Raw genomic sequence first — 25,262 nt, 5'->3', positions numbered from 1 at the left:
GGTTGCCTACACGTGAACTTTGATGAGAGCTCCAGTGACAGGTCTGAGTAGTGAGCAATGTGGAGGAGGCAGGATTTTAGAATAATCAGAACGTCCCGGACGTACTGAGTACATGGCACACAGCTGAGCACTGGCCCCACACCTGCTCTGTCCTCCTACCTCAGCTTGCAGCTGGGCACATGCACGTCTGGAAAAAAGACTGTATTTCCTAGCCTCCCTTCTGGGAAGTGCCCTTAATGGGAGACAACAGCGCAGAAACAAACACTGACCACTGAGGGAAGGCTGGTTTGGGGCTCTGGTTTGAAATAGGATGGATCTGCTCAGAGAAGGCAGCTGCTGAGCTGAGCAGCAGGTGCTGGGGCCCAGAGAGGGATGTGTTAGATAATGATGAGGCATAGATGAGTCAAGTCACTGTCCCCCAGGCCAGGGCCTGGCCACCTAAATCAGGCCAGTACCCAGGGGAAAGTATTTCCGGGTCAGGGAGGCCCTCCACACACAGCAGCTGTCACTGCCCTTGCACGTACAAGTCCGCTGTTGATATGAATTGTCTCAGCCAGAGCTTTGCCTGCTCCACACTTCCTCCTTGGAGAGGTGAAGGCCCCAAGAGGAGGTTAGTGTGCTAGCACACCTCTCTTCCTTGCAGGGTACGGTGGCACAAGAAGCCTGTTGGAAAGGGGCAGTAGGAGGAAAGAGAGGTCGGGGCTGGGGGGCAGGCATCCACAGGACAAATTCATTCAGCTGTTAGTGAAACTACAGTTACATTTATTTACAAATGTGCCCATGTTACCCTAAGTGATAAAGAAGCTCTATTGTGGTAACATGTACGTGTGATCCAAATTCCTTCACCTGGTATGTACCACCCCCTGCATGAACGTGGTGCCCTAGGCTTGTCTCAAGGCAAAGAGGGAGCCTGCCTTGGCAGCATTCGCTGGCTGGCTTTGCACATTAATGCACCTCCCTAACTCCTAGAGGTGTCTGATGTAAAATGGTCAGAAGGGTGGGCAGGCAACCTTAAAAGTACCAGGGCAGTGGCTGATTCTCAAGTTCTCCATGGCAGATGGTCATTTCTCAGGCACTCACCAGGGGGCCTCAGAGCCTGGGGGTGCTGGGAGTGATGCAAGGGATGCTGAACTGCAAACTAGAGTCTCACTCTGACCCCAGCTCGGCTGTGTGACCTTGGGCAACACCTGGGCCTCAGTGTCCTCCCCTGTGAAGCAAGTGGCTACAGTGATGACATCTCAGGTCCCTCCTACACTAGCAACCCACGGTTAGGTGGCTGGACGGTCCTCCCTCCTGGGGCAGGACGGGGACAGGATGGGGACAGAACAGGGAAGGAGCAGAGCAGGTGCCCACACACTACAAGCTGCCCCACAAGGACCTGCTCACCTCCTGGCCGAAGAGAAGGGAGCAACTGTTTGGAAGGTTGGGCCCAGAACCAAGAGGGACGCGAGCCCAGGGCAGGAGGGTGGCTTGCACAGGGAGACACAGCACAGGCAGGGTGCACATGGGACAAGAAGGGAAGGCACAGACCCACACTGGTGGGAAGCTCGGCCTCCTCTGCAGAAGAATCTGAACCATAAATACCTGCCCAATGGCAGTGTCTGACTTGTTTCTCTTATTCTGTCTGACAGTGAAGAGAAGTCCCCAGTCAGCCTCAGAGATCAGACCAACATGAGCAGAAGTGAGTGACAGGGAACCTTTATTAATCTTTTAGTATGAGCTCTACATCCTGTGAACTCTCTATATGCATTGTCTCATAACTGTTCTGTGGCAGATGCCACTACCACACCCATTTTGCAGGTAGCGAAGCTGAGGCTCCCAGAGATGCACCAGTAAGTGGGGGAGCTGGGAATTTTAACTCCACTCTACTCATCTCCAAAGCCACTTGATGCTAAGTATTACTCTATGGGCCAGGACCGCTAAAGATATGTGTGACAGTCCATTCCTTCAACACTCACTAACACCTACTGGGGATGACATGGATGTGAATGACGACAAGAGCACGAGAGACCCGTTCCACCTGAAATCAGGAGGGTTCTGCAGAGGCAGCAGTGTTTGACCTGGAAGGGTGAACAGAATTTCAAACAGGTAGAAATGGAGGCAGACAAAGAACCACTGTAAGCAGGAAAAAGAAAATTCTAGAAATAGCGCATAATGGTGCTGTAGGTGCAGTACAAGAACCAAAAGGTAAGAAGAGACAAGAGAGGAAGGCTGGGATCAGGGTCTGACTGCTCAGGCTCAAAGTGGAGGGAGAGGGGTAGCCGACCACCTGGGAGCTACCGCAACAGTTCAAGTTAGAAGGGAGGGTGAAGAGAAGACACGAGGAAGGAGAGAAGGGATGTCAAATGGGCAGGACTTGAAGAGTGAGCAGGAAGAAGGAGAAGCGGCAGGTGACAGCTGAGGGTGAGGGAAAGGAGATGGCCCCGGGACGGAGAGGAGAGCAGGGAGAGAAGTCCCACCAAACACTCAGGGAGCAAGGGGAAGAAGAAGAGAGCAAGCAGGAGAGAAGAGTAGGAAGGAGGAGTTGACCAGGAAGTTGCTGCATCATCACAGCCAAGAAACAGCTCTACCCCAGCAAGTGGGATCCCAAAAGTACCCTCTCAGACCCCCTAGGCTCAGCCAGGCTCTTCTCCAAGGCCAGGCAGGCTGGCCTCCCCGTGCACTAGGACCCTTGATGCATATGGCTGGGTATCATCTGCACAAGTGAGCATGGACTGGAGGGGCAGGCGATGTCAGACCAGCAGCTCTGAGTTCCAGCCCGCCCTCTTCCACTGCTTTGATGCCAGGCTGGTGTTTTCATCCACCTACCCGTCTGCTAAGTGGAGTGAGGTGAGGTAACATTCCCAGCAGAATGAGGGGGTGCTGAATGATGAGGGTGAGTGTGGCAGAACCGCACTAGTCTACAGTCTCGCTGGGTTCTGCCCCCACGTGGTTTGGAAAGCTAAGCTGGGTTGGTAAGGTCATTTGTGTGGGAGACCAGAGGGTGGGGGACACTTCCCAACTTTTTCAGCAGGCTGTTCATAACAGTCCAGATAACTTGGTGTTTAAAACCAGTTGCTGTGGTGAGTCCCATATACTAATTTTACGCTACACAGCCTTCAGCTAAAATAGATTAATTTGTAAGCTAGCACATTGGGTGGTGAGGGGTGAGGACACAAGCATGAGGCTTCTTGTAGTCCTTGGTCACCCGGGTTCAGCGACAGGACGGAGTGAAGCACAGAAGCGAGGCAGAGATGTGGAGGGGACGGCAGTCTTCCCTTCTTCCTCGACAATGCCTTCTAAGCATGAGGGAGATTTTGTAAAAAGAAAACCAATGCTTGCCCTCCGATTAACTGTCAACAGGTAGGTTTTTGCTAGGAAGAAACAAAGGCAAGAGCCAGGGATTCCAGTCTCATCTGAAGCCTCAAATCACTATGCACGTGAACTTCCCAGAACAACCTTCTGGTTCCAAAAGTAAAATTCCGTGGTGGTTTGATGGGGGTGTTTTGTTCAAGCAAGAGGTTCAGATTAAACAGTGAAGGATAAGCAACAAGGATAAGAGGGTGAGGACTTCTTAATTTTTAACTATGCTGAACTATTTTATAGAGTTTGTTTTATTTTTGAAGTAAAATTAAGTGGAAATTTTAAAAAGTGAGTGAGAAGCCCTGTTGTGTGTGGCTCAGTGGGTTGGGCATTGTCCTGCAAAGCAAAAGGTCACTAGTTTGATGCCCAGTCAGGACACATGCCTGGGTGGCAGGTTCAGTCCCTGGCTTGGGACCTGTATGAGAGGCAACTGGATTGATGTTCTCTCTCACATCGATGCTTCTAGTCCACTCCTTCTCCCTCCCTTCTCCTCTCTCAAAAAGGAAATTTTAAAAACATTTTTTAAAATGATTTTAAAAAATGATTTTAAAACATTTTTTAAAATGAGTGAGCAAACACAATAACTGATCTCCCTGTTCAGATGCTAGGCTACAGCCAAGACTGGCTACCCGCTGGTGGCTGCTGACCCTACATGTAGGCAAAGTGCCTGAGGTTTGCTGGCCAAGTCAGAAAAGTGAGGTCCTGGAGTGTGCAGAAAAGCAGCCCCGGACCACCAGGCAGGATGAAGAAATGAAAGCTACGCCACAGGGAACGCTCCAGGCTGAGTTCCTATCTCCCTGTTTCCCTAGTGAACCTCACATGCAGAGCAGAGGCCCCCAAGTGCTGAGCAGATAAGCAAGGGTCCAGACAGAGCACGGCAGGTGAAGGGGGGGAAACGAGCCCAGAGGCTTGTCAGAGAGCTGCCGCTGGGGAGAAGCGCCTGTGAAGATGGGAAGGCCTGTACCTGGGCCAGCCACCAGCAGCAGTGCCTGTGGACGACCTGAAATGGGTTTGTACACCAAGAAACCAAATTTTAAAGTCATTGAATTTTAACTAATTTAAATGCAAATAGCCAGAGGTGGCAAGTGGTTACCACATTGAACAGAGTGGGACTGGAGAAATCAGGAAGGTTGATGCTTCAGATCAGTCAACAAGGTTTAGCAAGTAGCTATGTATGCAAGTCAGCACTGCTTGTTTGTTTGTTTGTTTGTTTGTTTTGTTTTTTCTAAGCAAGGGAAAAGGAAAAGAGTCCAGAGCCCCTCGTCTGCAGAAGCTGGCACTCCAATGGGAAACAGGAGACTCTGGGGCGGGGGACCCCCACACACTCTGGGGAAGAAGAACCTGTAGCTCCCAGGACGCCTGCTTTCCTCAGAGCCACCGTCTGAAACTGGAGACCTGACTGACAGGCTTGGTCCCGTGGCACCTGCTCTGGAGACAGGATCCCCGGGGCAGGAGCACAGCGTTATTTTCAAGTTACTAAACATGTGAAAAGGTTGGTTGGTTTAACCAGGTCTGAGGCTTGGGCAGATGGAACAGACCTAATACGTGGTTCACGTTTCAAGGGGAACAAGNGAGACTCTGGGGCGGGGGACCCCCACACACTCTGGGGAAGAAGAACCTGTAGCTCCCAGGACGCCTGCTTTCCTCAGAGCCACCGTCTGAAACTGGAGACCTGACTGACAGGCTTGGTCCCGTGGCACCTGCTCTGGAGACAGGATCCCCGGGGCAGGAGCACAGCGTTATTTTCAAGTTACTAAACATGTGAAAAAGTTGGTTGGTTTAACCAGGTCTGAGGCTTGGGCAGATGGAACAGACCTAATACGTGGTTCACATTTCAAGGGGAACAAGGTGGCCTGGAAATCTCATGGTTTTTAAACTTTTGATCCATTTGTTTCACTATGGTTTTTTGTGTGCAAATGTGTTTTGCTTAATGAATGAATTTCCAGAGCATTATTTTTTTTAAAGGGAGATTTCCAGTTCTAGTCTTAACAAATCCTGGGGCTCCGTCTTCCCCCTGGGTGTAATTAACAGCCAAGGCCTAGCAAAGAGGCACAGCAGACAAGGAGAAGGTGCGGAGAAGTGTGTCCCCAGGGAGGATACGGCAGTTTTCACTGAAAGCAGAGGTACGTCTACACTTCCCGGGGACGGGGTGAGACTGTGGGGAAGACCTGAGGTGGCATGGGGGTTAACAGGCCTGAGGAGAAATTTCCCGTGTGTAATTTTGTTTTAGCTTTTCCAGTTCTAAGATAATATTAACATCAATAACAACTTATATTTGTACAATGATATGGTTTAAAAAGTTTCTTCACACTTCATGATGATGCCAAAAAAAACCTGCAAACATTCTTCTTCTCCTCCTCCTCCTCTTCCTTTTTACTTTTTAGGGAAAAGGCTTAGGGAACAAAGTTGTAAGAAAAAAACTATAGAGCTAAACAGCCTTTTTCTTTCCCGTTGAGCTCAGCAGGTTGCTCCTAGGGAGCCATCAATGAAAGAAAGAAAAGCAGAAGACAAGGCAGGAGTGACCCCCTCCTCCAGTCACCCGATCCCAGCCTCCTTTTAATCTGCTCAAGCTAAAACAGAGTCTTCTGGTTACCTCACACTCTCCCTGGAATCCACTTGGCTAAAAATAGTACGTATTTAGAGTGAGAACTGATGGTGAATTGAGGGTGTTTTCTGGAAAGAGACAGGCAGGGTCCACGGGCCATGAGTAGGGCAACCATCAGCCCAGCTTGCCTGGGACAGACCTCACTGCGCCTGTCGTCCCAGTGAAATCCCGACAGCACTCCTTTCGCTCTCAGATGTGCCCTGGTTCGGACATAAGGTCCACCCTAGCCATGGGTGACTTGGAAGATGTCTTTTTTTTTCTTTTTCCACAAAATTGCTCTGATTGTCCTCCTGGAGTAATCAACAAGGTTGTTCAGGCTCAGCTTTCTCATTCCCAAGGTTAATGTCTCTAAGGAGCTAAGTGTACATCCCAGGGATGTTAAAGAAGTTAGTATTTGGACCCTAATCACCTGTGCACTTATGGTTCTGAACGCAGGCCTCAAGCAGGGACCCAGACAGAGCTGGCTATTTAAAAAACATCTGGGGAACTTGTTAAAAATAGAGATTTATGAGCCAGCTGCCTGAGATTCTGATTCAGCACATCTGAGAACCTACTGACAAATAAAAAACAAAGCTTCCCAGGTGGTAAGGACATGAAAGCCCAGATTCCAACAGCTGGCCACTGGTCAGCCTTTGACCCCTGCCAGGGGTGATCCACTGTTGCTATGGAAACCTCTGGTTTACCCCTCAGCCAAACTGGAGTTAATTTCTTCTTCTTCAGTACACATCTGTTTCAAAAATAAAGGGCATTATTTTTGGAAGAGAGGATTTGTTTCTTCTCTCAAGATATTTTTATTTATAGAAGAAAAGCAAAGTCCCCCAAAGGCAGAAAATTTTCTCATCTGAAACCCAATTCAGCAGGAAGCAGGCATCTCCTACTACTTTAGCGCTTCTAGAAAGAGCTATCGAGATGTTACTTCCTGGGGCAAGTTTTGGACTGTCTGCAGCTTCCCTCAGGTTTAGTCAATTGCAGGTGCCCTGCTGGGGGGGAGCCTGGGCTCCTGGACCAGGTGGTCAGAGTGTGGGGGTGACTGGCCAAGATGGCAGCAAGACCCTGGGCGCTCCAGCCTGAGGCACACTTGGCAACGGATGGCCCTACAAAATTACCACCAGAATAAAATTCATAGACACGTGGCTGGGTGGACAGGTGACCCATACTGAGCCACCCTGATAAATACAGCACATTTATGCTCTATGACTGAGCTGAGGAAGGAGCAGTAACCCATCTTCTGTCAGGCTTCAGAAGCAGAGGAGACAGGGTGGGGAGAGGGGCTGAGGGAAGGTTTCTGTAGCTTTATGTTATAAAGCTGGCCTGACGAATTCAGAATTTAGCAAATCTGAGTTCTCTTTTCTTTCAGCTTAAAAATAAATGCATAAAATGGTTGCATCTCATACAGAAGGATCTTGGAATTCACTGCTCTTTGTAAATATCCTAATACACCTCTTTGGGACACCAAAGCGGAATGTCCCCTCCAAAGACACTCACTGGGGCCCATCGCCTTGCTAGCAGCTATTGCACTGAGGTGGACGAGGCCCCTCCAGGTACCAGCTGTAAGAGGTTCTGCGTTACAGAAGGAACTGGTCCTTCTCTGAAATAGGCATCCTTCCCTTTGCTCTCTCTCCCAGCCATGTTTGCAGAACTCCTTGACTTCAGATGGAAGGTGCTTTTCAAACATACCCTCAGCCCTGGGTGCTGAGTCTTTCTGCCAAAACTGTTGCCAATGTGCTTTGCCCTGGGGTTCAGGACACAGAAAATCCAGCTCAGTGCCCTGATCCAGCGGGCTGTCAGCACCTTCCACCACACAACCCTCCCAAAGCCCATGAGCACCAGGATCTCTGTTAATAGCCCTCTTTCAAACCCTTTCACAGCTCCGCCTCCTTTTGCCTGTGAACCCTCGCATGGCCACCCAGGACTTACAGCTCCCTTTGCTAATTCAACTCACTTCCCGAACATTAGGGAAACTGCCTCTCCTCCATCCCTAGCTCCTAAAAAGCCCCACTCCGCATGTGGATCTGGGCAAGGGGTAGTCACCAGGAAAACTAGGCCAATCTGCTGAATTTATTCTGAGTAAACATCTACCGATTTAATTTTACAAGGCAAGCACATAATGAGAAACTGACACAATGACAAGGAGCATGTGATGTGAAAAGAAACTAAGAAGGAACACAGAGGACCTGTGAACGGGGCCGGAAGGAAAAGAGAAGTAAAGTTAATAACACGATTTCCCACCAGACCAGTGTTCTTCAAAGCCCCTCCTCCCGTAGTTGCTGCTGATACTCCTAGCATTGCCCTCTGTGTCTGAGCCACTCAACTTTCTCTGGGAGCCTGGGTCCTTCCCTGGACCTGCTGGGCCACTCACCTGGGAAGCTGCAGAGATGCTCTCCTTCCCACTCCCTCCCTCCTCCATTTGTCCTAGGCCTAAGCTCCAAGTAATTTAGAGGATGTTAAACTAGGACCCACAGTTGAGCTTCAGGGGCTCTGGGAACCTCTTAACATTGCACACATTGTGTGTGTGCACACACAGGCACACACAATTGTCTGGGTGCAAGATTCACCATGTTTCCATCAGATTTTCAAAGAGATTCAAACAAGGGCAAGGAACCACTGATTGGTCCTTAGCTTGTCTGTGAGAGCTGTGCAGGGGATGAGCACGGCAGGCTGGAGGGACCAAGATGCTCACACAGCCGTGGTGCTCAGGGCCCAGCACCGTACCTTGGAGGCAGCCATGACTGCTGCTGTGGCCGCCACGTTCAAGCCCCGCTTCCCGAAGTGCACAAGGGCATCGTAACTTCGGTCTTTTGCTTGGACCAGGCAATCGTCGATTTCCTGTTAAAGGGAAAAGAGACACACTGAGTTGGAAGGTTCAGGTAGATCTCTGTTCTTCTTTCTTGGTTCTCCAGAGGTGTAGGCTTGGCACCTTGCCCAGTCACTGATTCTCACTGGGAGAATCACTGAGACCAAAGTCATAGGCACCTTGGGTGTGTGTAGACTGGTGGAGAGGGGGAAGACAGAGGAGGAAATGGAAATGGAAGTTTTGTGAAGACAGCAACTCACAAACCCAGGAAGGTTTTCTTCAAGCAACACCTAAGGACTGTTCCTACAGCCCCCTAACATTCCAGGGAGGCTCCAGGGTCCCAGATGTGGACACTCCTTCCAGTCTACACACAGCCACTCTCTAAGACACTGAAAGACTCTGGGGTGCAGGGAATGCCAAGGGTAAAGTGTCTAACCTCAGACCTGCCACCAACTTGGCTGTCAGGCCTTGGCAAGTACTTAGCCTCTTCACACAGTTCTGTCTTCTGAAAATGGGAACAGTGATAGCACCTAACTCAGGAGCACAGTGAGGGTTACGTGAGGTCATTTCCAGTTAAGTGTCTGACACAGTGGCTGGCTCGCATAAGTGGGAACCATTGCAATCTTCCTTCTCTCCAGTGGTTGGGCCCTTGCAGCTCTAAAATTCCATTATTGTATTGCTATTTCATACTACATCCTAATACGTCCCCATATGCCTATTGATGGGAGGGATGAAGACACAGAAAGAGATATGTGTTCTTTTTGTTGATAAGGGAGATCATTTTGTAGGTAATGAAACAAAAGCAGAAATCAGAGGTCATGACCCAGCATCACGCCACAAGGTAAAGGTGAGGTGGGAAAGGGAACTGAGGTTGCCTTCAGGGACTAAAGGTAAGTAAAATATGTGTTTAAGGTCAAATCTGAATCAACTCTGGCTTATTCTTTTTACTGGTTGGTTTGTTTGGGGTTGTTCTGTTATACATGACAGTTGTTGTGTAATCACAGCAGCTCATTTCAGAGTTCAGTCAGAGAGTGACCTCTGGCCTCAGTCTCCTCTGAAGTTCAGTACACTGGTGCATTTCCTCTGCTTTGAGGTGCCAGGTGGGACAGTCCACCCCCTGCTCATCCTTTGTTTAAGCTTCCCCAGGAAGTCATCACCATAAGTTTGCAGTGACCCCTAACTGATTCTGGAAGTGATTCTTGGCAGTTCTTAAGAATCAGCCACCTCCACTTGGATGGAAATTACAGTGGCAGCTTCAGGGTGAGCACAGCCTTTGGGAACAGAAGGTAGGAAGAACGGGGATTTGATAGCCGGATCGAGAGAGGGACCACCATTCCCCAAAACTGGCCCTCACGAGACAAGAGGTGCTGTGCCACAGATCCTTAAGTGAGTCTCAGAAATGTCTACAGTAGCCTGTGCATCCAAATGGCATGTTCCCCAAACTTTCCCCTGGACGTCCAGAGTATTTGACTTTCAGAAATAATACAAAGTAACATAAAGCCACCTATAGTGCTCCTATTTTATGTTAAAGAATCCTATCACATAATCAGTTTAGAAAGTCACGTAATATAATTAATGAATTATACAATTTGAAGCCACTCTTGGGAATTTATTCTGTCAAAAAATAAATCAGAATAATACGTCAAGAAAAAGAAACTAAACTCTATGCATGGTGGTGCTCAAAGATCATTATGAAAACCAAATAAAAATGAGCCCTGAGTGCTGTGGCTCAGTGGATTGAATGCTGGTCTGTGAACCAAAGGGTCACTGGTTTGATTCCCAGTCAGGGCACATGCCTGGGTTGCACAGGCCATGTCCTTGGCAGGGGGCACACAAGAGGCAACCACACATTTATGTTTCTTACCCTTTTTTTCTCCCTTCCTTCCCTTCTCTAGAAATAAATATAATAAAATTTTTTAAAAAATAAATTACATGCGGACTTCCGCCAAGATGGAGGCATAGGTGGAAACACTGTGCCTTCTCCCACAACCAAGTTTGAATACAACAAAGATTTGGAGAGACAAAGACACAACCAAAGGACAGAAAATTGAATTATACGGAAGTCCGACTACATCTAACCGTTCAACGGGACGGTAAGAGGGGTGGAGCCAGCAGCGAGCAGGGTCGGGCAGGACAGGGCCCCCGACCCAGGCGCGCAGGCAGACGAGAACCAGTTGGGGTGCAGGGCAGACCGCGGGCGCATATTCACGCACAGTGAGACAGACCACGCAGGCCCCAGGGGGCGAGGGCTGACGGCGGTGGCACACTCGAGTGCAGTGGGACGAAACGCGTGGGCCCGGTGACGGCAGCAACTGCGGCACCGGTGAGGGCCGTGGCGGCAGGCGGCGGACATGACGCCATAGTCCCTCTTTGACCCCGCCCCCACATACAGTGTCACAACCCAGCGACTTAGTTGCCCTTCAGCACTGGTGAGGGCCAGGGCGGCAGGCGGCAGACGGGACGCCAGAGTCCCTCTTTGACCCCACACCCACATACAGCGTCACAACCCAGCGACTTAGTTGCCCTGCAAGACCAGTGAGAGCCATTGTCCCTCTTTGACCCCGCCCCCACCTACAACGTCACAACCCAGCGACTGAGTTGCCCTGTTCTAGTGAACACTTTAGGGCTCTGATCCTGCTATGGAACAGGCACGAACAACCCGAAAGATGGCACAAGAAGAACTCAAAGTCCCAGAGCCAATAACTCTAAGCGACCAAGAAATTGCCAGCCTCTCAGAAGCACAATTCAGGACACTATTTATCAGGATGCTCACAGAACTGGTTGATTATAGTCACAAATTAGAGGAACAAAGTTACAAATTAGAGGAACGTGTGAGGGCTGGACTGATTGAAATGAAGGGAGATGCACAGGAAACCAATAGTGATGGAAAGGAAACGGGGACTCAAATCAATGGAATGGACCAGAAGGAAGAACAAAACATCCCACCAGAAAGGAATGAAGAAATGAGAATTCAAAAAAATGAGGAGAGGCTTAGGAACCTCCAGGACATCTTTAAACGTTCCAACATCCGAATTATAGGGGTACCAGAAGGGGGAAAGAAACAGCCACGAGTGGAAAACGTATTTGAACAAATAATAAAGGAGAACTTCCCCAGTCTGGCAAAGGAAATAGACTTCCAGGAAATCCAGGAAGCTCAGAGAGTGCCAAAGAAGTTGGACCCAAGAAGGAACACACCAAGGCACATCATAATTACATTAGCCAAGACCAAAATGAAGGAGAGAATCCTAGAAGCAGCAAGGGATAAGGGGACAGTCACCTACAAAGGAGTACCCATCAGACTGTCAGCGGATTTCTCAAAAGAGACCTTACAGGCAAGAAGGGGCTGGAAAGAAGTATTCCAAGTCATGAAATCCAAAGACCTACAGCCAAGATTGCTTTATCCAGCAAAACTTTCATTTAGAATGGAAGGACAGATAAAGTGCTTCTCAGATAAGGTCAAGTTCAAGGAGTTCATCATCACCAAGCCCTTATTATATGAAATGCTAAAGGGACTTATATAAGAAAAAGAAGATGAAAAAGATGAACAGTGAAAGGACAGCAAACACACAGTTATTAACAACCACACCTAAACCAAAAGCAAACCAAGAAGACAGCTAGATAAGGAGTGGAACCATAGAAATGAAGAACACATGGAGGGTTAGAAACAGGGGGGTGGGAGGGGGAGAAGAGGGGAGAAGGCACAGAAAATAGCATAGATGGTAGGCAGAAAATAGATAGGGGGGAGGGTGAGAATAGTGGGGGAAATATAGAATCCAAAGAACTTGAGACACGTGGTTATAAACTAAGGGGGGGAGAATGGTGGGGGAGGGAGGGTGTGGGTGGAGGGGATTGAAGGGGGGGAATAGAACAACTGTAATGGTATAATCAATAAAATATATTTTAAAAAAATAAAAAATAAATAAATTACATGCAAACATGTTTATGATCTCAGAATACAAACACTGTACTTATGTTTTCTTGTTGTTGGACTTTTTTTTAGTTTTTGATTTGTTTGGGGGTTTTTTGGTACAATTAAAATTTTATTTAGGGAAAGGTTATACAGACTGGTATGCATGAAAAAAGAAGTTATCAGACAAATCAGTAAGACAGAGATAATGTTTATTAATGCATTTTGCATTCATTAATGCATGAAATACTTAAAAACCAATAGAATAATCCATTGAAAGCAAATTTCAAAAATTAGGTTCAGTGGAGATGTTAAACAAAAAATAATTTAGCCCTAGCTGGTGTGGCTCAGTGGACTGAGTGGGCCAGGTCCCCAGCTGGAGGCATGCAAGAGGCAACCAACCTCACACACATTGATGTTTCTCTCCCTCTCTTTCTTGCTCCCTCCCCCTCTCTCTGAAAGTAAATAAAATATTTTTAAAATTTTTATAGTGATATTATCTTATAAGTAGCTTAGAATTAAGTTTCTTTTCAAGAGATACATTATAATTCTTACTTGAATTCTTGGTTATTGTTGATCCTTTCCTGCAATTTCTCCCTGTCTTTTTTTTCCATCTCTGGCATTATAAAAATCTACATTTTTATTTTAAGGATGTTTGTGAAGTACTTTAAAGCAAAACAAACACAAAAGGTAAAGCTCATGAAACAAATTATTATGACTATTCTTACTAATACTTACCAAGTGACAAGTACTAAAATAACACACATTTCATTGATAGTATACATTTTATCACTGAATAATAAAGCAAACACTGTCCTGGAAATTTAAAACATCCCAGCAGTTCAAGCCATCTAACCTCTCAGTGCTTCAGTCAACAGTCCATGTGAGTCTTCCCTGCAACAGGACGGGGACTGAGCATGACAGAAGGAAGGAAATTCAGTCTGGGGAGCTGAATTGTGAGTGCATCTCTTCTGTCTTGTATTTCAATTGATCAAAACACCTTACAATAAAAATGACAGGTAATATCTTTTTGAGAACTCCACAACTATTTCTAAATATGTCAGAAAAACAGACTTTAAAAAAAGACTAGAAGGAGCAAATTGTTTTTTTGTTGGGGACAAAAAAAACCAATCAAGGGTCTCCTACAATAAAGTAACCTGCCCCCTTTTTTTATTACTTTTTAAACTTTTCACTTGCTGGAAGTCGATATAGGCAGAGAAGCATAAATTACCTTTTCTTTTGAAGACAGCGTGGGGTGTACAAACTTCCTGTATAGGAGGCTGGAGCCTTTTGTGTAGGGAGACAGCAGCCAGGCTACAAATGCTATTTTCAGTTCATAATAGAACGGAAACCTGGAGAGAGATGAGAAACACACATTCCCATTAGGTCCTTGGCAGCACCATCCTGGGCCTCGGAAGGATGAGACCTGGTGCAGACACCTGTCCTGCCTGCACAGGGCTGCAAGGCCCCCGACCCTTCCTTTCCCCACCCGGAAGGGTGTGTGCACACATGTGCACACAACTCAAGCCCAGGGCCTCTTCTGAAAGCCAGGAACCGGGGTTCTGTCCGGCAGTCTCCCACAGCCACGCCTGGCAACCGCAGGCTCTTCCTTCAGGCTGCACTCCTTCAGGCTGGAGCCTGTGCTCCAGCCGCAGCCTGCGGGCTCAGGCCCCTGTGCCACATACACCGCCATTCACTCTTACAAGCACCTGGAGGATATACCACAGGGCGGGGCAGACAAAGACTCTCTTATGAGAATAAAAGCCTCCCCTTCTTGTGTCTTCTCAGCCCCAAAAGAAGCAGGGACAGGAGGGAATGTGCTCCTCACCCTTCTCAGTCAACTGCAGGCAAACAGAGCTTATCCTTTAGGTGCCAAGGAAAGAAGAGTTGGGGGCACAGGTCACACAAAATTCTGGAGTTTGGGTCCTGCATACCACTCACTTACTCACCCCACCAGCACTTGCCAGGACCTACAAGTGCTTGTGCTGAGTACTGAGGAGACAGTATGAGCAAAGACCTGAAACCTGCCCTTGTAGACCTCCCAGTCTAGTGGGAAACGCAGACAAGATTCTGACATCACTGGAACTGATAGTGCAGTCAGGGAAAGAGAGAGTAAGCAAATACTGACAAACAAGATAGAACAGCAATCCGAGACAAGGACTATAATGGCCCTCTATTAACCCATGAGGTGCCTTTGAACACACTGGAGACAGCCAGCCCATCAGCTGGGTGCAGTGCCATGAGCACACCCACTACAAACGGGCTCCACTGAACTGCAGCCCTGTTGGGAACTGCCCTGCCTGGTTTCAGAAGCCGTAATCCCCCAGTGGCTAAGGCTGAGTACAGGACCTTGGGACCATAAGCCACTTAGGAGACAGACTTATCTTCCTTGTAGGGACACCACCTCTGCCCACTTTCTCTTCACCCTGCTTGGCCCTGGGCAGATGACTGGTTAGCAAATGATGGGTAAGATTCCTCAAAAGAAGGATGACCTAAGACAGGAACGGTCGGCCACAAAGGGGCCTTCAGGAAAGGACTTGGGGGACTATGGAGAAAGGGGGTGATGGACCCTTGCCCCTCAGCTTTGACATAGCCTGAGTCCTCACTCTGTCTGCAAGAAGTCGCCTAATCTCTTGGCTGCCTTACTTCCCCTGCTCAACCTAAACCTGAAACAATGCTGGAGGTGGGTGCGGCCCTGTGTTGGAAAGGGTGGGTTCCTTAGGGTGATCAGGCCTAAGAAAGAATGCATAAAATCCTATGAAACCTACTTTGCTAATACCCTCAATTTAAATGATAAGGGTCCAAGCAGGAAGTGAGTTTGTTCCCCAAAGTTTTATGGTGCTTTAACTATCTCACCCTGACTCAGAATAAGCCCTTAGAGTTCTTTGAATGTTATCTATTGCTTAATTATTTCTGCCTGACAATGATTGATGAGCTTTATGTATACACCCTGTATTCCCATGGAAACTGAACCCAATAACAGCTTGTCAAGGCAAGGGTCAAGGCGCTCTCCCCTTGAGAGATCGGCCGCACTGTCCCTTTTCCTCCACAGGATTCGGCAGTCCATGTGAACTTCTCTAGTCTAATACATAAGGCCTTAGACTCCAGGAGGCGGGATCCGCGTCACAGCCCCACTCTCCCCTGAGCCAGATAGCTTGTGCTATGAAAAACCCAAGCAACCTCATTTGGCTGCCTTGATGCATATGAACCGCGTCTAACTCCTTTACTGGGCTCTCACTCTCTGGGCCACTACCCACCTGCCCTAATTATTCCAGGGTCAGGAGCCAGATAAGCAGGGACAGCTCCTATACCCCAGAGCCCACCAAAATTGTTCAGGCCTAAACCTAACCAATCCTAAACCTGCTTACCTTGCCTTGCCTGCCCTTCATGGACACCATAATACAGGCTCTTCCCCACATTTCCTACCCCTGTCCCCATGTGGTGCTGCTGTCCTCTGTCCCTAGGGATCCATGGGTATAACCGACTTCTTACGGCATGACAGTCACTAGCGTGTCTGAGTGTCTTACCACACTTGATTAAACAAATCCTGGGAGCCCTTAAAACACGATGGCTCTGAGGAAAATGAGATTTGCGCTGGACCGAGGAATCGGAAAAGTGAATTCCTTCCAGGCACCCTCCAAGATACGAGGGCAACTTCCAGCATGTCCCCTCAGAGCCTTTAACTGTCACACGGACCCCAAATCAGCAGCTCAAACCATCCCTCTCCTCATCAAGGGCTCCTGTTGCCTCTGGCAGGCCCTCCCTGAATGTCCCCTCAGCAACTAGAGGGCACTTCCATGTCAAGACTGTTTAATGTTTCACAGTCAGAGAGAGAAGGGGCTGAAGGAACAGAGGGGCAAGCAAATGCCTCTGGCAAGCTCAGTCACCCACACCAGACACACAGATACTCCCAAGAGGATCTGTCCCACTGTGCTTTTCCATTCATTGCGTAAAAAAAATATTAAAATGGGTAATGGATGCATATAGTTTAAAAATTCTAAATGTCTGAAGCACATACAACAAAGAGTCTTCTTCCCATCTCAGACCTCTAGCCCTTTTCTAAAAGCAAATCCATCATCAGTTTCTTGGGCATCGTTCCAGAAATAGACCAGGGCTAAGAAATACCGTTGTGTGGGTGTGTGTGAGTCCCTTAACACCCCCATGCACACACAGAAGCTCTCCATCCTCCCNGGCAAGCTCAGTCACCCACACCAGACACACAGATACTCCCAAGAGGATCTGTCCCACTGTGCTTTTCCATTCATTGCGTAAAAAAAATATTAAAATGGGTAATGGATGCATATAGTTTAAAAATTCTAAATGTCTGAAGCACATACAACAAAGAGTCTTCTTCCCATCTCAGACCTCTAGCCCTTTTCCAAAAGCAAATCCATCATCAGTTTCTTGGGCATCGTTCCAGAAATAGACCAGGGCTAAGAAATACCATTGTGTGGGTGTGTGTGAGTCCCTTAACACCCCCATGCACACACAGAAGCTCTCCATCCTCCCTTCCCATCCCTTGCTACCCCCCCACCCCCCCCACACACACACCAAACAGGATCCTCTAGGGATTATTTCAAACTGCCTCTGGAATCATCACACCGAGATCAGGCCCTTGCCATGCATGGATCATTAGGGTCTTGGGGATGAACCACTCACATCCTGTGTTTCCCAAGAGGCTTTGGGGTCTCTTGGTCCTTCCCACAACATCACCACCAACCACGTCTGCTCCCAGCCCACTTACTACATCCCAGCCTTCACCCGAGAAGTGGAGAAGGACCCTGCTCGTTCTAGGAAGATACGCCCTGAATGGCCCTGACCAGGCGGGTGGGAGGAGAAAAGGCTGGGTGCTCTCCCACCCCATCTCTGCCACCGCTTTGGAAGCACAGGCCTCAATTTTATCTTGCCATGTGCATGCAGTATTTTATATACTTTTAAAAAAACTAAATGAAACCACCTGCACAAATTGTGAACCAAGCCACCATCCTACCTCTTTTGTGGCCATACACAACGGCTGCTTTCATGAAGACAGAACGCTTTTTAAAAGTCAACTATGAAGAGGGCACTGCCCTAGGGGTGGGGTGAGAAGCGGGGAATGGGGGAGGGGGAGAGAGAAGCAACACATGAGGGGCAATCTACAACCCCGGACGTGAACAGGTTAACAACATTTCCAGGAAGCCAGAAGGTCCATATTAGGACAGACACTCTTCTTTTTTTGTTATTATAGAGATTGGGGCTCCTGAGCTAGTGTCCATGTTGCTGGAAGGGACACAGGGTTCTGCCCATCTGAGAGTCCTGTCCTGTGCGCACTCCCAGGCAGAGAGGGAGGAGGGGAAGGGAGGGCTGTCCCAGAGGAAAACTGATCTGTAGCTCTGCAGACCAGCAGAAAAAGAGCAAGCAGGCCGCAGGCACGATGAGGCTGTGGGCCACGGCAAGGAGGAAAGGTGCCCAAGGAATCCCCTCCCTGCAGAAGAGAAGCCCAGGGCACCAGGAGACGGGGCAGGGGGCCCTTGCTTCCCACCCAGAAACTGTGATCAGTTCTGGCTAAGAGGGGCCAGATGAGGCCTCCACGTGGAAGAGAGAGTGACTCTACCCCACCTGAGCACGGGTTCCAAATATGCCAGGTATCAGATACCCTCCTGTAACGGGCAGATTTTTGGTCCCATGACCTTCTCATTCCAGCGTTACTCCCATAAACACGTTCTCTTAACAAGGCAAAAGGGATTTTACAGGTGTCATTAAGATTATTCATCAGATGACTTTAAAATAGGGAAATTATATTAGATTATTGGGGTAGGCCTAATCTAATCGCATAACTCTTATTAAAACAATAGCCAAGATCGCTCTCTGACGGGTGGCAGATGACAGACATTCCGAGCAGAACTCAGCATGCCATTGTGGCTTGAAGATGAAGGGGGTGGCACGTGTCAAGGAACGAGGACCCCAGTCTTATGAACACAAGGAACTGAATTCGGCCAACAACCTACATGGGCCTCGAAGTGGAGTCTCCTCCAGAAACTAGGAAGTAATAAATTTCTGTTGTTTTACACTGCTAAACTTGTGGCAGTTCATTATAGCAAAAATAGAAAGCCAACACACCTCCCAAAATCAAAATGAAATCAACTCTGTGAATGGTTGCTGAGCACTTACTATGTATCAACTCTAAAATTTCAGGAACACAGATAAGGACACATTCCAGCCACCGGAAAGGGGCACATCCATCATCAGACAGGATTTCCATTTAGCCCAAAGCAGCAAGACTAAAATATCGATATTCCTGGGAAAGAGCTCCTCGGATAAACATTATTCCCCATGACATTCACGAGAAGGAACAGGAAGACAGCAGGAAACCACCAGGCACCAGATGGAGAACACCGTTAAGAGGGAAAGGCAGAGGACACAAGCTGGCCACACTGTTCCACTGACCACATAGTCCTCCCTGGCCCTAGCCTGTTACCCTCACCTCCCTGGGACACAGAGGGGCCACCCCAATGCAGCTCTGCATAAGATGGGGCTGGCTCCGGAGCCTGGGAAAGACAAAGGATGGCTCAGCAGAGCACCTCCTCGCTCCTAGAGTCTCAGCCCCATCCCCAGTGGGTGGTTTATCTGGGTGCAGGGCAGTGCAGGAGGGCACGGACATGTTAAATCAGGTAACCCCGAGGCCACAGTGACCAAGACATGTATTTCTCCCAGTGGAGATGAACGTCAGGCTCCTTGAGGAAAAAACCACCTACTAATAAGGTCACTGACCCAAAAGAGGGTTCAGGGAAGCAGTGCTCAGGTCTGGTCCTTGGCCTAGGGCAACCTGAAGGGCAAGTTCCCACTGATCCTTTCTGGGTAAGGACTTCTTTCTCCAAAACAGAAATACCCATTATTTTTTCTGATGATGTCTGAACATGGTAAAACATTCACATAACATAACAAATGTGGAAGCAACCCCATGATCCCAAGTTGTGAAAATAACTCTGGTTAACTGATGGGAATTATCCACATGACTTTTCGTGTTCACATGTACACAGCCCAATTCAGTCCCTTCAAATAGTAACAGGATACTATGTATTATTCACAGCCTCTTTCACCTAAAAAGATCCATCAACACAAAGAACTGGCTTATGATTTTCACCTGCTCCATTGCTGTAACAGCTTCGTGCATGTATACACAAATTTTTGTAAAGTAAAGCATATATAACTATGGCCAGCAGCTACCATGGGAGTGAGTACTGTGGGAGGGAAACTCAGTTTTGTCACATGTTTTGTGTACTTTTTCTTTCTTCTTCTTTTAAACGTATAAACACTTCTTTACCAACTCCATTAATTGAGGAATGGTGTTTATTTTGTCCACAATTATACCATTATAAGAACAAAACCTGCCCTTATAAGGTCACTGAATAAATTTTTCCTTAAAGAACAACTTAATAGAATAATTTACTAAAAACAACCCCATTAAAACCCCTGCCCCTGCTCCTCTGTCCCACAGACAGGCTCGAGATGGCCTGCAGACACCCCCACCTGTCCCCTGACACCAGGCAACACCTTCCCCTAAAAAGTCTCAATTCCTGCAGTACTTACCAACAAAGGAAGATGTCGGTGAAGGTCTCTGCTGTGGTGAAAAGTGCAAATATAATCCAGTACATCATCCATTTGACCTGTGAATGATAAAGCAACAAAGCTAGAAGAGAAGGTCAAGGGTGAATGGCTGCCCAACATCAGTAAGAAAAGGCCCAGACAGTGGATGCGGACGCATGTCCAGGCAGTGCACTCTGCACTTCTCCCCTTCTTTCCCAAGTTCTAGTTCCATACTCAACCTTGAGGCTGGAGGCAAAAAGGCTGTTTCCACAACTGACCCAGGCTCAAGGTCAATGTAGACCCTGGGTGACCATCAATAGCCCTCAGGTGAGCCAGGGAGACCTGCAGACCAGGAGTAACTCAGGACCCAATACCAGGTGAGTAAACTCTCCAGAGACACACCGTGGAATAAACTTGAACAAGACCAGACTCTCTGGGGCAGAATAGTGGGAATCCTCAATGGCCACCTAAGAATCCTTTCCTGTAGGAAAACCCCACAGCCCCTTGAAGAAACTGGATCTTTTAAAAAATCTTTCCTACATGACTGTCCATTTCCATTTCCATTGCCTCCCCCCACCCCCACCAGTCGAGGCCTTGGTTCCCTCTCCCCGGAACTAGAGACTCTAGTTTCCCTTGTCTCATGCTTCCCCTCACTGACCCATCCTACACACCATCCCCATACTGATCTCCTGAAAACAAGAGCTCATCAGACTCTTGTTTAAATTAAAGATTTTTAATTTAAAATCTTCTGCCTTGGCTGGTGTGGCTCAGTGGATTGAGTGCCACTGGCCTGTGAATTGAGAGGTCACCAGTTTGATTCCTGGCCAGGGCACATGCCTGGGTTGCAGGCCAGGTCCTCAGTAGGAGGTGTGCAAGAGGCAACTGATCCATATTTCTCACCAATGTTTCTCTCCCTCCCTTTCCCTTTCTCTGAAAGTAAATAAATACATATTTTAATAAATAAACAAACAGAATCTTCCAGCCTGGGGAAGGGGGTAGAGAGTAGGCCAGGGGGCGCAGAAGGGCTGCCCCTGCTCACGTCACAGCCACCTCGGTTGGAGACCCAGGAGGCTGCTGTGTCCTGTCCTCAGAACAACGAGACTCAGAGTGCGAGGTGGCAGGGACGTGTTCATCGTGGGGATGCTGCTGGTGCCAGTGCTGCTGAAGGCCGCCATGGACGGCGAAGACTCAGCAGGGTCATGAAGCAGAAATCTTTCCACATTCTCAAATGCTCCACTGCTAAACCAACAGGGAATAAATACCCTACATGTGCCTTTAAGCTATACAAGTGAATCTTCCAAAAGCACTATGAAACCATCTACAACTCCAGTTTCCTCAGTGACAGTCCTTAAAATCCACAGCAAAACCACTAACAACTCCGGTTTCCTCAGTCTCAAAAAATGTAAGAGTCACCGCCCTGAAACTAACCATTAGCAACATCAGCGGTCTCAACAAATATGTCTTCTACCCCCTTAAAGTCTACACTCAAAATAACACATATTTCACAGAACACATCCCAGATGACCACATCCACGATGACCACAGCCCACAATAGTTCGGTGACATCTGTTTCTTCATCAGTAACAAGCCCAGCAAGTGTAAATTCTAAAAAAAAAATGAAGGACCAAAATTTGATATTGGCAACCTTGTTGGTGGTTTTGCATTACACTGAGAATTTTATCTATTTTTTACCTTGCATGCAAAACCTATTATTCAAGGAGAGGCATTTGCTATCGAGCCACTGATGAGTGCACTATCATTTAAGGAAATCCAGGGACCAATGGAAAGATGACTGATGCGATCCTATCAATTCACTGAAGACAATAATCTCTTTTTCGAAAATAGTTTAAACAAGCCATACATATAATGTATAATGTGTAAATATGTAAAGATCCCTCATGATTACTAAAGGTAAAAAGAGTTTGGTATGGGTTTTTAACGAACATTTGGAGCATATAGCTAATGTAATGGCTATATTCACTTTTAGAAAGTATACCGTACGACGAACAAGTCCTGTCCCATCAGTCACAAAGGGCTAGTAACTGGCAGACGGCCTCACTGAAGGGCATGATGCCACCTGGGCATTCAAACGAGGGGCTCATCACAGCACTCGGAACGCTGTCTTTGTTGCTCACACAGCATGCGGCACTGTTCAGAGATGGACACGTTGTAATCTCTCGTGCCACACAGCAGGAGTTTTACGAATAAACCAGCTCTATGCACAACTTTAGTTTATGTATCGCTTCAGAAAGCATCAATATTCTATAAAGCTAAGGACTTAGTTTAGAAACAAAATGCATGCATTTCTGTCCTACCCCAAGAAAGATCAAATAACACCAGAAACAACGGCTGGACTTAGCCCTGTTAGAGCGCCACGGGGGAGCCTGCATTTTCATCAACACCTTCTTTCAAGCTCTCAGTGGTAGTTGATGTAATCATCTTTTTTCTCTCTGCGTAATTTCTGTGAGCTGCAATGTTTAAACGTGATGTTTTAAAGATGGAGTGCCCAGCCTGCGGCCTGTGGGCTGCATGTGGCTCAGGAGGGCTATGAATGCAGCCCAACACAAAAGCCATAAATTTACTTAAAACATTGTGAGGTTGGTTTTTTTTTGTGATTACATGTCTCAATGCATTTAAAGTGTAGCCCAGAGACACCAAAAGGTTGGACACCCCCATAGTTGTTAGTATTAAATAAGTTAAGTTGGATTATTTGCTACTGTGAGACTGTCCTCACCACTGGAAATTGCTTTATTTCATATTCAGCTGTTAATTATATATTAGTGAGTATCTGTAAAAGATGTAGAGCTGCTTTCCACATCTAGAAATGTTTAATGCAGTAGAAACACACCTAACTGAACGAAACCTCTTACACGATCGCCAAAACAACATGAGTCTGCGCAGGCAGAACTGCAGACGGCTCTCTGCTCACCAGGCCGAGGGCTGCAGAGCCCCCCTCAGGCGGCTGCACCTGCAGGGGGAAAATGCTGCGTCTTCCTCCACCGTGAGTTTTATTCCGCAGGATGGAGAAACAGCATGTTTATATTAAAACACCAAGGTATTTTGGAATAAATTCTCATGAAGTTTTAAAACAGGAAGTCTCAAGACAGGAAACTTCCTGCTGCCTTAGGGAGTGGGTCAAAGGCAGGTTTACAGTTGTTCGTATGAGAAACAATACAATAATTAATAAATAATAACACAATGAAAAGCTCCGAGTTTCCCGTACTGGCAACTGTAAGGCTACCCTGTACCTGGTATCCCTCAGACCACTCCTCCTCCTCCCTTGAGGAAGAGGAAGACTTGTAGATGTACTATGTAACTAGCACACAGATGTACTATGGTGATGCAGAGAAAAAGCACAGTACTGTAGCGACACCAACACTCGCCAACACACTTTGGAGCATTTTCACTTTTATAGTTTATAGTCAAGCACTCAAAACTCAGGATCAAGTTTTGACTAAAGAGGTATTCAATCACACTAAACACTAAGAAAGCATTTCTATCTTCGATTGGCTAAAGCAAGCCCTGGCCCGGCGGCTCAGTCAGTTTGAGTGCCGCCCTGGACACCAAAAGGTTGCAGCTTCGATGGAATCTGTCAGGGCACATACCTAGGTTGTGGGTTTGATCCCTGGTCAGGGTGTGTACAAGAGGCAACCATCCCCCCACCCCTTCTCTTTCTAAAAACAATAAGCACAACCTCGGGTGAGGATTAAAGGGAAAAAAAGGACAATGACAACAATTTTTAAAATCCCCTTCCTTGACAAAACCCTCGGCTACAAACTTGTCAGTGAGTCATCTGCACTTGCACTATGCACTTCGTCACCCTCCTCACGCAGCGCTCGGCCTCCCCTACATCCATGCTCTCTGGGGGTTCCGTCTTACAGCGTACTTCAGGGAAGTGCGCGGGACCCTTTTTCAGGTTTCTGCTTGACTCGCTTGCCTTTTTAGCTGGATGTGGAACATTCACTTCCTGAAAAGCTCACCCAACACAACTGAACTGGATTCCCTCTTGAGTCCTGGAGGCTTCTCAGGCCCATCGATTCCTCCCAGGCCTGTGTTTCAGACATCCTCTTCAACTCCAGACTAGATACTCTCTGGGTGAAACGGCACTTCTCACGTAACTCAGCCAACTACTCAGCAAGTTCTATCACTTGACCCTCTTATTTATGTTAAACCTATCTTCTTTCTCCATCCCCTCGGCCATCTCCTTACTTCACACCTCAAAGATCTCTGGTCCAGAAGAGAAATACAGTCCTTTGCTTAGTTTCTATACCTCTGCCTTCTTCCCAACCTGCCCTCCATATTCCAGTCAGAATTATCTTGTTAAATCCAAATTTGATGATTCTCCTTCCTAGCTTAAATAGTTCCTTATTGCTGTTAAAATAAAGCCCAATTCCTTAAATTGGTATGAAAGTCCTCCTATGAACTGACCCCTAACTATCTCTATTCTCGGATTTTCCACTCCAGTTATAACGAATCCCTTTCAGTTCCCTGAAAAGTGCATCTTCTTTTGTCTCCAGATTTCAGCCTTCAGATCTCAGCCTGAATGCCATTTCCTCCAGGAAGTGTCCAAGGTTTGGGTAAGTACACTCTCCTCTCTCCCTCCCACGGGTCACACATGCTCCCTGTCATAACATTTATCACTCTGCTTTGAGAATACCTGTTTATTCCTGTACTTTTCTGACTACATTACAAGTTCCCTGAGAGTGGACACCAGCTCTTTTCGCACACCATTGTATCTCTAGTGCCCCAGCAGTTCCTGGCTCACAGTATGTACTCTGTGAATACGTTCTGAATGACCAGATTAGAAAGCCAGCATTGTCACTGGGAGAGAAAGCACGATTTCAACAAGGTTGAGAAGGAATATCCTTTGGGAAATACTGGTCTGGGTGGATTTTTGAGAAGACAGATGTGGGATGCTTTCAGGGCAACAGACGCCCCCCAGGAGTACCTGCGGAAGGGGGGGGATGGGCACACATGCGGGGGCGGGGCCTGTTGAAGGTGGGGCGTGGTGTGACGCGGAGCCACTTACCCAGCAAGAAAGTAAAGAG

The 25,262-nt window shown here is 47.6% G+C and overlaps 1 protein-coding gene across 4 annotated transcripts in view; it reads right to left on the bottom strand.

Moving 5' to 3' along the window:
- Window positions 1-25,262, bottom strand: part of REEP1 (receptor accessory protein 1) — a 104,622-nt gene that overhangs the window by 23,074 nt on the left and 56,286 nt on the right. For all 4 annotated transcript variants that reach the window (XM_037039095.1, XM_037039107.1, XM_037039113.1 and 1 more), the window contains exons 3-5: window positions 20,218-20,294; window positions 13,880-14,000; window positions 8,660-8,773 (exon numbers count right to left, since the gene is read on the bottom strand). In XM_037039095.1, coding sequence (XP_036894990.1) covers window positions 8,660-8,773; window positions 13,880-14,000; window positions 20,218-20,294 — 312 coding nt within the window. The remainder of the gene's footprint in view (window positions 1-8,659; window positions 8,774-13,879; window positions 14,001-20,217; window positions 20,295-25,262) is intronic.

The sequence above is a fragment of the Sturnira hondurensis genome, unplaced genomic scaffold, assembly GCF_014824575.4.
Source record: "Sturnira hondurensis isolate 20B ecotype Veracruz unplaced genomic scaffold, ASM1482457v3 Scaffold0002039, whole genome shotgun sequence".
Classification (NCBI taxonomy): Eukaryota; Metazoa; Chordata; class Mammalia; order Chiroptera; family Phyllostomidae; genus Sturnira; species Sturnira hondurensis.
This window is presented reverse-complemented; position numbering and strand designations above follow the sequence as displayed.